The sequence below is a fragment of the Diadema antillarum genome, unplaced genomic scaffold (assembly GCF_040938485.1).
Source record: "Diadema antillarum isolate AM-2024a unplaced genomic scaffold, OU_Dant_1.0 scf00000042, whole genome shotgun sequence".
In the NCBI taxonomy this organism is placed as follows: Eukaryota; Metazoa; Echinodermata; class Echinoidea; order Diadematoida; family Diadematidae; genus Diadema; species Diadema antillarum.
Window position 1 is genome coordinate 1,692,199 of NW_027270931.1, and position 12,952 is coordinate 1,705,150.

The following is a 12,952-nucleotide window of genomic DNA, read 5'->3' on the forward strand; positions in this document are numbered from 1 at the left end:
TGGAAATGCTGGGAGATGATTGTTCCAATCCTTATGGGATGCATTCAAGAGTTCATTGTATATCTATTGTTGTGTGAAAATGATTTGCTTCAGAATGGTCTCATATTCAAGTAATGTGCAGTTTAATGCTTCCAGCTTAGCGTCCCTGGTCAGTGACGGAGCATTAATCTGCACATTACTTGAATATGAGACCGTTCTGAAGCAAATAATTTTCACACAACAATAGATATACAATGAACTCTTGAATGAATCCCATAAGATTGTAACAATCATCTCCCAGCATTTCCACTGATTCCCACTGATCAGTTACTAGCCTTCCCCTTTAAGTGCTTGAAAAAGCATATCATGCGGACTTTTTTTAAAGTCCCTACCGGGATGGGGTTGGGGTTGAACACTTTCAGAAATTAGGGGCGCAATTTTCGCGCTTGCCCCGGGCGCCGTTTCCCTAGATACGCATATACTGTATAAGAACAATCCAGTATATAGGCACGAAGATGATCAGAGACTTTTCTTCATGGCTGATACATGTGTCAAACCGAACTATTAAAGGTGAAAAATTGATTGTTTTTACATTTGAAAATATACCCCTCAAAAGTGAGACCCTATCCCGCTTGGTTTCTTAACTTCCTCACAAAGGTCCACTATTTCCAATTTTGAACCCCCATAAAAATCCTAGTTACGGGCCTGCTTTGCAACGCGACCCAGAGAGAGGGGAACGGCCACCGCAATCGCCTTCTAAACGTCGGCGTCGCAAATCTAAATCTCCCTAATGTCCTTCAGCTGAAAACACTGAAGGCAAACATGATGACGGGCATGCGATAGAAAATGTAGCTATAGGTCTCCTAGATGGTGATCGTACTCTTAATAGCCATGGACGAGTATTTTCAAAAGCTAGAAAACATTGCTAGTGCAGGAAAAAAAAAAGCTATTGAAGTAGTACGACATGTTCATTGTCGGTATCGTTGTCATCGTCTTCGTTGTCGTTGGTGTCCTTCTTATAGCGTCTCCTGGAGCATAGGAGGGCGAAGAAACCGAGCGCGAATAGCGTCGTGCCCACAGAGATCAGGCCGACCACGGCCATGACCATGGCGTAGCGGAAGCCCAGAACGTGCCGCAGCCCCGGTAGCATGATGTTGAGGGTGCCGCCGACCGTGTTGATGAGGCAGTAGTAGAAGGCGAAAAACGTGGGCCGCAGCGAGGCGGGGATCAGTTCGGAGAGCGAGGAGACCGTCACTCCAGTCCAGGCATCCGCCACGGACGTACCGATGGTTGACGCGCCGAAGACCTCGGGGGGATCGAGGAAGAACACCAGGGTGATGATGGGGCCTGCAATCACCTAATGAGTTAAGTTGAAAATGGAAAGTAGTTCGAATCTGTCGAGAAAAATCTAAACTGGTAGCAACGGTTGTAGCTTCATGGTAGATAGCCGTGGGGTCCCGATTTTATATGCAATCTCATAATGTTCTTTTCTTTCTAACATTGCAATGTATTCCAATTAAGGATCAGTCTGTAATCTTAACCTCTGCGTAAGGATAATCTTTCGTAGAATTCACATGGCACACATATTGTTACTCATGTATTTGATGAATATGAATAACCATAATTATTGTGAAAAGCCCGAGCGATTGTTCTACTCTGACGAAAAAAGAAGAATGGTTAAAGAAGCCTAAGCAGGAGTGGGGTGACTTCCATCATAAAATTCAACTTGAGAGGTGTCTGATATCCAATCAAGGAAACCCATGAGAACAATTCATCGATTACAACACAGCACTTCCAATAAAAGTCATTTTAATACTTTATGATGATAGTGCGGAGCCCGCGGCCAACAAAGCTAATAGCCGTCAAGCGCGGTGTAACTGTTGACTGTTCCGACTTTGACCAATCATGATTAGATGATTGCTTCTGATTGCTTTACCTATAGCAATCGATAGCCCAATACATGTATAGTAGCGTTGTTTTAAGCAAGTAGTGGACGTGAAAAACAGCAACAGACTGACAAACAAACAAACAATCAAACTTCCAATTTAGGCTCCTACCGAGAGAGCGATTTGAATACATAGACGTCCTTCCAGCCCGTAGTTTCTCCAGGCAGCGTCGCTTAGCAACCCGCCGAAGAAGATGCCGCCAATGCCCGACAGAATCGGCGTCCAGCTCAGGTAGTTGTGCACAGGGAAGTGTGGGTAGTAGTGGAGAAGATAGTTGTTGATGTTGTAGTTGAAGATGTAGGTGGAACCGAAGCGGAGAGCGGAACCGAGGCTGAGTGGGATGATGGTCATCCAGTTGAGAAAGACGAGGAGTTCCCGACGTCGCATCTTACCCATGGACTTCGAAGTCTGCCGCTGAGGGCGGCAATATAAAAAAAATGAGTATTATCAAGATGTGACATTCGTATCGCTAGGCCCTTTTTTTGTTATTGTTCCATCAAGACCTACAGAATTTCCCAATGGCTTCTGTCTTATTGAAACTGACTGACAAGTTAATTTCCTTACATCGATGTACATAAGCACTGAATAGATCAGTGTTTTATGAGTAGCCATGGCAAAAGGAATCATGGGCTTGCATACTCGAGCAGGATACAAACCTTATATCCATATCCACTGGACCACCGAGCTTCTGCTCGACAGCCAGTGCTGGTTCTAATCCTTATCGGATTCTGTCTTTATTCTTTGTTTTCCGTTTTTCATAAACGTATTTCTTGCAATATGTCTGTTCATCTCTTTATCTACTACGTTATTTTGAGGGTGTATGAGATCTGTCGCATATTATTGTTTACACTAGTGATTCCCGATCGAAAAGTCAGATGTATGTCTGCTATGATGGTATCATTACAGATTATTGCATTGCTTTACATTCCTTGTATAGCCATACGAGAATTGAATGAATAGAAATTATATCTGAATCATGATTTAATGTTTTAAGTTGTCTCCAGAAATGTCGAGGATAGTTTCGGCGACTTCATTTTACCTTGACCAGTTCGGTGGGATTATTGACGGTGAAGAGCATGATGACGGCCACGATCACGCCCGATGAGCTCGCCGTCCAGTACGCCCACCGCCACCCCGCCATCTCCCTCACGAAGCCCAGCCCGTAGGCCAGGGCGTAGCCGATGGCGATGCCGCTGTTGAGAATGCTCAGTGCCAATCCGCGTAGTGGCTATATACAGTAGCAAGTGTACGTACACAGGAAAAATCGGTTTGATTAACTATACAACGTTGTGAATATCTTCAATATGATGCCCATAAAGATGTATGTTATGTCTTTTATGACAAACCTCACTTGTTCACGCCATTTTAAAGTGCTTACCGGAACTAAATTGTAACCTGAAGACTTTTGAATTACTTTCCGTGTGTGTGTGTGTGATTATAATTTTATTTCTATGTCACATTTGCTTGATCAAAATGTATTTGCACCACAAGAGTAATTAAAAATGTGTGTCAATTTACAGTTTTGAGTAATACAATAAGCCGTTTATACCATCATTCTCATTATTTGCATACAATAATATCTAATGAAACCTATCTGCATGATATACTCTGTAAGACAAAAATATGGGCGGCAAGAAGGAATTCGATTAAGAAGGAATTTGTTAAGTTCGAAATTGTAAAAATAAATAGATCACATGAGATCAACACATTTATAAAGTTCACAATCACACACAACTTTCAAGACTAATAGAGATGAAACACAAGAACTAAAGCAAAACATCGATGAAAATGGTAATTATTTTAATAAAGTCAAAAGAAAAGACAGACAAATTAATGTTACATGGCTTTCCGCTACTAAACTGAGACTATGTAGGTTTGTTTGTTTTTTTAATCAGTGTTATTTCTAGTCGTTATAAATGGTCAAGGAGAATAATCAGTGAAAGGGTTTTACGTATAGTATTGACTAACTGTAGGAAAGTAGGCAGTAACCAAGGCAACGGAGAACGGACTGAATGGAGCTTGGCTGTAATAAAAGCAAACCACAGTACACGAGAATTTAGACAATTATGCGAGTCGTTTTGCTGACACGAAGAAACAAAATGATTGCATCACGTATAATGGTCCGTCTTCCAATGCCAACGAAATTTTGATAAAAAATTGACTTTCAGCGACAACTTTACAAAAAGTACATTTTAAAGGTACACTTTACATTCATTATGTAATTCATTATTACGTTTTCCAACGTACGTACTCCTGACCAAATTTTCACAACTCAAGGCCGCTCATTTTTCAGCAATTAGATTTAGTATCGAATGAAGTTCTTTGGCAGCGAGCGCATGAGCAGAAAAAAAAAAGATCATTATTGTATTATACGACCAGGACTGTTTACTTTTTTAAATTCACTGGGATAACAATCTGTAATATATTAAAGTTTTATTCACCTGATAGCAAGCCCGTATGCATGAATGGAAATATAGATAGTAGAAGTTTATCAATGCATACAAAGCAAAATGATAAAATGTGTGCTTCCCCAAATGTTGCTTGACGGAGAAGTCTTGGTCACCACTGTCTACGCAAGTTCATTCTTTGTTTGAACATGAATTCCATCAATTTTTTACCTCGAGAAGGTTTATTTTAATATCATATTCGCTTTAAAAACGAGTGAAGTGCCTAACCAACTGTCTTATTCTTCGAACATCGCGATGGATTTTGTTTGTGGTTGTTATTCCCATCATTGCCACCAGCAATGACGTGATATAACTTCCTCTTTTATATGCTACTTCTTTTGCTGCCGCTGCTGCTACTATCATATACAGCTAACATTCTTTCTTCACTGTCGTGGAGTTATACTTATACCACCTTTGTTATGCCAATAGTTTTACCATTTGTGTGCTGTGAGAGCATATTGAATTAGAAAACCCCAAAGTATTATACACGTACAAACTATCCAAAGTCCCTTGTACAGTAGTAAAGGGTAGTATTCCCTCCATATTCAAGATAATTTTGATCACAGTAGAGTCAGATAAACAGATATAGGATTTCATCCCCAAATTAAATGAAACATCTATCATCCCGTTTATTTCATCATTCTGTCAAAGTCAACTTGGATATGGAGCGGCATTCTTCCTTTCTCTAACCCTTTGTGCGCTCAGAACGCCGACCGACACAGAAAACCTGCATAATAAATATGGCCTTTTACGCACTGTCCAAAGTCATGTCACAGAAAGGGTTTAATTACCATCTTTACCACACGATCCTCATGACCAAACTCTTAATTCCCTTTGGTAAAAAGCGACGAGAACGACGAATAATGGGTATCAGGTTGTACCACCTGCCTCGTGTAATGTGGTATAGGCCCTACTTACAAGAGCCCCAGCAGGATTCGACAGACGGCCACGTGCCACACCTCGGTGGCGAACCCGGTCATCAACGTGGCCATACTCCAAGCGATGGCGCAGAGGACCACGACGTTGCGACTGTTGATGCGCCCCTTCTCCATGACCCAGGTCAGCGGGATGCGCGTGAGGCCGACGACCACGATGAAGGCCGGCCCGGCGAGGAGCTGGTACTCGAGCCCGGTGCCCCAGTACACCCAGTGGCATGATGTCAAGTTGGCTTCTGTCTCGTTAAAGCCCAGCTCAGTATGGTCGCATCTGTGCAACAAAATAAACAAACAAAATAAACGGGATATAATTGTTTGAGTGATTGATTGCTTGATTGATTTTATTTTCCGTATAAAAAAAAAAACAACAACAACGGCTGGATGGCCCATATTCAGCGATGCCATCATGGCATCGCTGGTCTTCCATGGGGTCAAGATAAACAATTTATAACCAACATGTTGACCCTGTCACCATCGCAATGCTCTTATATTGTGATACAATGTAATTCAATGTTTTGATAAAGCATAAAACTGACATTTCTTACAACCTAAAGAGTTTTTTTCATATCTTCGCTTGGGGTAATCGAGAGAGATTTGTGTACACTTTCATAAGCCTTAGAGTTTAAGCCTTTCTTCCTTTTTTTTGTCTTTTTTCTTCTACTGGTTCACACACAAAAAAATCTGAGTCAAATGACTCATTTGCGTGAGTCTTCAGTTTGTCCGTGTGGTTACACACTTTTTCCAATTATTGAGTCTTTTCACTCACGCTTACTGAGTCACTTGACTCATAGTCAAACAGCTGAGTCAAATGACTCATTTGCGTGAGTCTTCAGTTTGTCCGTGTGGTGACACACTTTTGCCAAATATTGAGTCTTTACTCAGTAAAGTCACTAAATGAGTCAAGTGACTCAGTATGCCGAGTCAAGCGACTCACTGTGCGAGAATCGAAACTCAAAATGATTGAAACGTCTCTTGTTCAGCATGCTGATCCAGTCACTGGCCCTACGCATGGAGCTGCACGACCGTAGACGGAGTATAGGAATCAGATCCTATATCTTGTGGTAGCCTATAATCCTACTCGTAACTAGCTATTCCTAACCTACTCTTAACTTATTCCTAACACCTAACTACACATCACGAGACAATGCTTCTAATATATACCCATGTCGTAAAATTGTATTTATGTATGTGGTTACTGTTTTGAAATATATTTTCTGTCCATTTATTCAAGACTTCTCTTCTGATAACAGAGCTGAATATTTCATAAATTATATGAAATTATAAATATTTAAAAGTTATGCAATTTACCATCCGCGACAAAATCAGAAATTTCAGGAAATATTTTCTGAAAAATAGTTAATTCTTTTGCTTGAAGTTATTACATGATCGATTATATCCGTCTCACTGGACTCACATGTCACACAAAATGAGTCGGTTGACTCATTTATAACAGTTACTGAGTCAAATAGAGATGATGCAATAAAATATGAGTCATCGATTTCGTGGCTCATTATTGTAATTCGGTGTGCGTCATTTTACTCGTTAGATTCGGTAAAACGAGTCTTTTTACTCAGAAGAACTTAAAAGGTGTGTCACAACAGCAATGACTCATTAGATTTGACCTAAAATGAGTCAACTGACTCGGGTAATTTTTTGTGTGTTGTCTTATTCCTGTGTGATTCATGATGTCCCTACGCATAATGTCCAATGCATTAAAAAAAGAACAGACAGAAAAAAACAAACTAAACAAAAACCTACTAAATTAAAAGACTTGTATAATTTCTTGTATGCTTTCTAGCAGCGTTCTCTTCTTCTTTTTTCTTTGACTAAATTGAACTATGATTACTGCAACCATGGTAACCAACAACACAGTTCGTAACGTGCAGATCACCTTTCCGGGGAACACGTGTACTGTTTCATCTCGTCAACGCTCTCCACGTGCACCGAGGAAGTGATGGACGAATTCAGGCAGTTCCGGTCACCGAACTGGATGTCGTGCGCCATGTCCTCGATGACTTCGATGAGGACGTATCTGAAAAAAAGGAGGTCATTGACGAGATCGGCAAGTTAGAAATGCGATCTGAGACAAGTTAAAGTATAGTTTAAGTTACCGTCACTGGAAGGCGATGCTTCCTAAATTAATCTAAATGAACATGGACCTAATATACAAGGACATTCATCGTATCGTTAATTAATTCATGCATCTGTACATCTCAAAAGCGCCACAAAGACATTTTTAACATGCTTCACTGCTTTGATCCCACCATCGTCACCGCCAGCAAGCCGGGAGAGGAACAAGACGGAGATTCGAGAAATCTAGAACTATATATGCGCAGAAGAAAATAACTCAAAAAATCAAGTAAAGTGAACGCGCAGTTGTGGTGTATACTAAATCATGCCTCAAACAATTTCGCTTGGGAGGAGTAGGCAGTTTTTAAAAGAAAGCTAACATTTTGGCAGAATGTTTGTCATTTGTGATCTCAATATTTCACTTTTCCGCAGCTTATTCCAGCGCAAAAAGGGATGGTAATGGTAGAGAACAGGTATATTTTGCCACTAGGCAAGGTATTAGGCTGCGTTCACATAGAAGTATTCGGTATTCGGTGTTCGCTATTCGCTATTCGGGCACCGAGTACACCATCACCCGCACCGTCAACTCACCATCCCATGCAGTGAGGATTTCTTCCTCCTACATCCCAGCAAATCTTATTAACAATTTCTAAACTGTATCAGAATGTCTGTCTACATGCTTATTTTTGCTAAAGGGCAAATCCAGACCAAAAGTGTCATTATTTCATAAACGAGAGACGGTATACGCTGCAAGAAAATCGAACAAGCTCGATTAACACTTTGCTATACTTTTCGCAGCTATTCGGTACTTTCGAATAGTGCCCTCCTATGTGAACCGGTGTGAGGAAATCCTATCGTTCGAATCAAGCTATTCGCGTGCCCTCGAAAAACGAGCCCGAATACCCGAATAGTATACTTCTATGTGAACGCAGCCTTATGCGTGTGCGAAAATGTGCGAATCAGCAATTACCCATCTTTTGACATAAGATTTGTCGTGATCTCAGGTTTTACTGCTCCTCATCATCTGTATTTATTTAAAGATATTTCCGTCTTAAAAAGGCACATCAGCGAAACCAGACTGAATGAGGGAAACGATTCTTTTGTTAGTGACGATACATGATCACACTATCGTTACTGTCCAGACAGCTGAATGTACTCATTAAGATGCACATAATCAGGTAGCGGTGATGATGATGGGATCAAAGAAAGACTGCCGTGAACAGTCCATGTGTAGTAGGTCCATGATCTGAACTAGATGACACAGTGAAGGACGTTTTATAGTGGGCATGTCATTGAGCTGGAGACTAAAGTTGGCGATCTGGTGGCGACTAGAGTTTCCCTAGTCGTGGAGACGTCTCCGCGACGTCTCCTGGAATGTAGCCGAGTCTCCGGGAAGTTGCGAGAGAATCGAACATATTCGATTCCTTTAGGAGATACAGTATCCAGCTGGTCACAGAGACGTCTCCACGACGTCTCCGCGATATCTCCCTCTAATTGCGGCCAAGTCGCGGAGACTAACTTTATTTTCCGAGAAGTCTCCGCTACTTTGCGGAGACCCATTGGCAACCTATACTGGCGACGTCTCCGATACTGAGGATACGTCTCGGAGATCTCCGCCACTTCCGGACAAATGAATCATAATCTTGTTTGGAGACGTCTTTAAGTCGCCCTGACGTAAAGTTTACTCGCCTTCTTGTTGAGAGAGCAAGCCATTTTTGGTCTCTCAAGTATAGCACACGTACGTGGCGGCGACCGATCAGCCGCGACGAACTTCCCTCCAGTGAGATACGGCCTTATGGCACTGATTTCCTATTTGATAAGTATAGAGTTACCTGTTGTTTACGAGATCCCAGTGCATTCTGCGCAAAATCTCCGAGAATCTGAGAATTTCACGTCTATAAACCATTTTTTTTTTTGCCGCTTGAAACCGACAGAATCAAAATTCTTGATTATGCGTTAGGTCTTGCATGGGGACATTAAATCATCAAAATAAATTAAATTAATTTACTTTGCAATGTGTGGAAAACATGCGATAGTCTGTGTTAGCATGAGCGACACTGATTGTTTCTTTTTATGGGAAAGCTTCCTTTAGTTTAATTTGTTTCATTAGTTTGCAAAAAGTCAACACTATGGATCACAATAAGGCGGTGACGACAGTGATAATCAATATCATTACAGCGATTTGCCAAAGATGTGTCAAATTCTTAAAATGCAAGGACTGCTAACACGTGAGATATGCCATTTCAGCTTTGAATGAAATAATGCGGATAACAAAAAGCAGAGCACATGAGCTAAAAGACAAAACTCCCAAAACAAATCAAAAGTTTTCGACACCAACCTGTCCAGTTTATTCGTGGCGTTCAGTAACGTCAGCATGATGATGACGAAGGCTGCCTTTTTGCGCGACGTCGGCCATTTGACTAGCGCTGGCTTGTTCCCCACGGGACCTTCGTACGCCGCGTTTGCACTGGTCACGCTGGTTCGGGTCACGCCCGAAGAACCGTCACTAACACCTCCATAATCTGGTATTCTCGACGCCACACCCCCGTTCATTTCCTTCTCGACGCTTCGTTGCGACATGGTAACATCAAAAACTTCAGGGGAGTATACAAATTCTTCGTTAAATCTTACTCTTGTAGAATTAATAAATTTGCAACGAAAGTTACTCGAACATCCACTTTTCTAGTTCGGTATCCGTCTGCTCTGCACGGAGAAGTGAAGTTCCAAAATTCCTCGTTCCTCATGCCCCAATATTTCGCGTTGTGCGCACAGAAAACGATGTCTGCTACAGTGGTTTTTGTTCGATCCCGAATGCATCGGACGTGAAACTCCTTTCCACAATCATCTTTTTTGTATAGCGACTTGTGTCTTGTGTTATTGGTCGTCATAGCATTGAGGCAAGTGCCAACGTGGAGGCCAAATTCGCTACCATCAATATTTTGTACGCAATCTTTGTTACCTTATTAAAGCGTGTTTTGTTTTTGAGGTTGAAAATACATTTGAATCGAGGGCAAGCAAAGAATGGCCTTCACAGTTTCGCTTTCCATGTCCCATTGCGTAAAATCACGATTTAGGTGACTGAGCCGACACATGACCCGAAGATGATGCATTCTGCGTCAAGCAAGTCTTCCTCACTCTCTCTCTCTCTCTCTCTCTCTCTCTCTCTCTGCTGTATTCTAAGTATGTATCTGACGTCATAATGCTTTTCAACTCTTTTTGTTTCTTTAAGGGGGGTGTGTTTCACAGATGGCGGAACTCACTACAATGTGTCTATCATTGTCCATGTTCTTCCAGAAATTTAAAAACCTATCACGAGTTCACCTGTCTCACGTTAAGTCTGTATCCAGCACAGCCCAGACTCCACCAGTTGGTGTTGCCGTGGCAACACGACAGCGTGGATTATAATGTCATGTATTTGCAGTTCAATGAATTGCTTATTACCGCCGTTCTTTTTTAAGACTATTTCATATTTGCATTTCATGCATACCTTTAAAGCAAGCTGTTTCTAACATGGACCTGTACTTGACATCAACATTGTTCATCGCTCGAAAATTAATTCATACACCTGTTTCTGTCGAAGGTGTCACAATACCATTTTAAACATGCCTTCCTGCTGTGATCTTATCATCACCACCGAAAGCCAGCCTGGATAAAACAAGACGGCGCTTTGAGAAATTAAAAAAAAAAAACCACACCTACATGCTCGGAGAAGAGTAGGTCTAACTCTCTTGAATCAAGAAAAATGTGCGTGGACTTGAAGTGTATGTTGTAAAATCATCGCTCCAGCAATTTTATTTGCGAAATGCACTTACTTTACAAGAAAAAGGAAATATTTTGGTAGGTTGATTATAATTTTTAATGTAATTTTCTCGTTTCCCCGCATTGTTTCAGTGAAAACATAGACAGTAACCGTAGACAGAGTGTATGTGTTACCATTAAAGGGGACGTAAACCCAAAGAGCAATGTGGATTGAGAAAAAGCATTAACAATAGTAGGACACATCAGTGAAAGTTTGAGGAAAATCGGACAATCGATGCAAAAGTTACGAATCTTTAAAGTTTTGGTGTCGGAATCGCTGGATGAGGAGACTACTAGAGCTTATGACGTATGAGTGGACAACAATATGAAGAAAATATAAAAGGAATTCCACAAAAATTCACTTTTCTAACAAAATGAAAGAGTACTTGACTAAACGTATTCAGAAAGCAGTGGGAATAAGTGCTACCCCTAGCATATGTCAGTATCAAGTTAATGGAATGTGTAATTTTCCTGAAAAATGAATTTTTATTGAATTCCTTTTATATTTTCTTTATATTGTAGTCCACTCATACGTCATAATTTCTAGTAGTCTCCTTACCCAGCAGTTCTAACACTAAAATTTTAAAAATTCACAACTTTTGCATCGATTGTCCGATTTTCCTCAAACTTTCACTGATGTGTTCTATTAATGTTACTGCTTTCACTCAATCCACATTGCTCTTTGGGTTTGAGTTCCCTTTGAGCAACGTTACATGCGTGCCCACCAAAAAGTGTCCACTTCATAAAGAATTATCAATATCTTTTTTTTTTGTCACAGAAAATCATGTTTTGAGGTTTGCTGCTTCCCATCATTAGTGTTTATTAAAAGGCAGTTGCGAGTATGAAAAGGCACCTCAGCCATCCCATGTAAGACCGAAATGAGGGAAAATATTCTTTTGTCAGTGACGATCAATGCGCGATTATATAGTCATTTTATAAACATCTGAATGTACTCTATTATGACTTTGATATTGAAAGATACTTTTTATTCTCCCTTTAGAAAAACAAAGTCAAGAAAATTCTGCTACTCATTAAATTTACTCTATAGATGCACATATTCAGGTGGCAGCGGTGATGATGAGATCTACCAAATTTAGACCTCCGTTATTAGTCCATTGAGTAGTATATTTCTAATAAGCATGCAGAAAGCTTCCACAAGACTTACCCGACGTAGCAACCACTAATTATGAAAACTTAAATCCGAAAATGAAAATGAACTGTGAAATATAAGTGGCAATTTGAAAGGCTCGTTACCATATCCAAATGTGAACAACAATGAAAAAATAAAGCTAAAATTATTGTTACATTGGCCTAATTGACAGAAACAACCTTATTATTTCGTCTCAGTTTATCTTTAATTCTTTCTAGTTTGGAAATATCATTACATCTTTGCTTTCCTTTAGTTTTAATTCATTAGATACTAAGTTAAAAACAAAAACTTATGAACGAATATTATTACAATCATATTTGTTTTCTCCGTTTCAATGTATTCTTACATGACAAATACACTCAGCAAAAAAAGAAAGAAAGTAAACACTTTTTCAAGTTTATATTTCTCATATAACATTTGGCTAAAAGTTAATGTTTTATATACCATAATGAAGGTAATTTAATTGGCTATCAGTCTAGTAGGTCAATGTAAAGGAAAACTTTACGCATGAGTGAACACCTTTGTTTTTCTCTTCCAAGGCACAAAAGCAAAAATTTTGCAAAAATGAACAAGTTGTCATTCATGCGCAAGTGCTCTTCCATGTAACTATAAGAACAAAAGACAAAC

The 12,952-nt window shown here is 40.2% G+C and overlaps 1 protein-coding gene across 1 annotated transcript; it reads right to left on the reverse strand.

Moving 5' to 3' along the window:
• Positions 1–925: 925 nt before the first annotated feature.
• LOC139712901 (probable sulfoacetate transporter SauU) lies at positions 926–9,996 on the reverse strand. The gene is made up of 7 exons (XM_071624682.1): positions 9,716–9,996; positions 7,199–7,339; positions 5,291–5,578; positions 3,894–3,948; positions 2,965–3,153; positions 2,037–2,339; positions 926–1,336 (listed from the first exon to the last, which is right to left on the reverse strand). Exons 1-7 carry the CDS (start codon positions 9,955–9,957, stop codon positions 926–928), a joined length of 1,629 nt encoding a protein of 542 aa, XP_071480783.1. The 5' UTR covers positions 9,958–9,996.
• Between the last annotated feature and the right edge of the window lie 2,956 nt (positions 9,997–12,952).

What these genes read in the sequence shown, in the direction of transcription:
- LOC139712901 (XM_071624682.1), bottom strand. Translation starts at nt 9,957, where the DNA reads ATGTCGCAACGAAGCGTCGAGAAGGAAATGAACGGGGGTGTGGCGTCG. An exon ending in CGAATCCTGCTGGGGCTCTT is followed by an intron (nt 3,949 to 5,290) that starts GTAAGTAGGGCC and finishes CTTTTATTACAG; the next exon opens with CCAAGCTCCATTCAGTCCGT. An exon ending in TTACTGCCTACTTTCCTACA is followed by an intron (nt 3,154 to 3,893) that starts GTTAGTCAATAC and finishes TACTGTATATAG; the next exon opens with CCACTACGCGGATTGGCACT.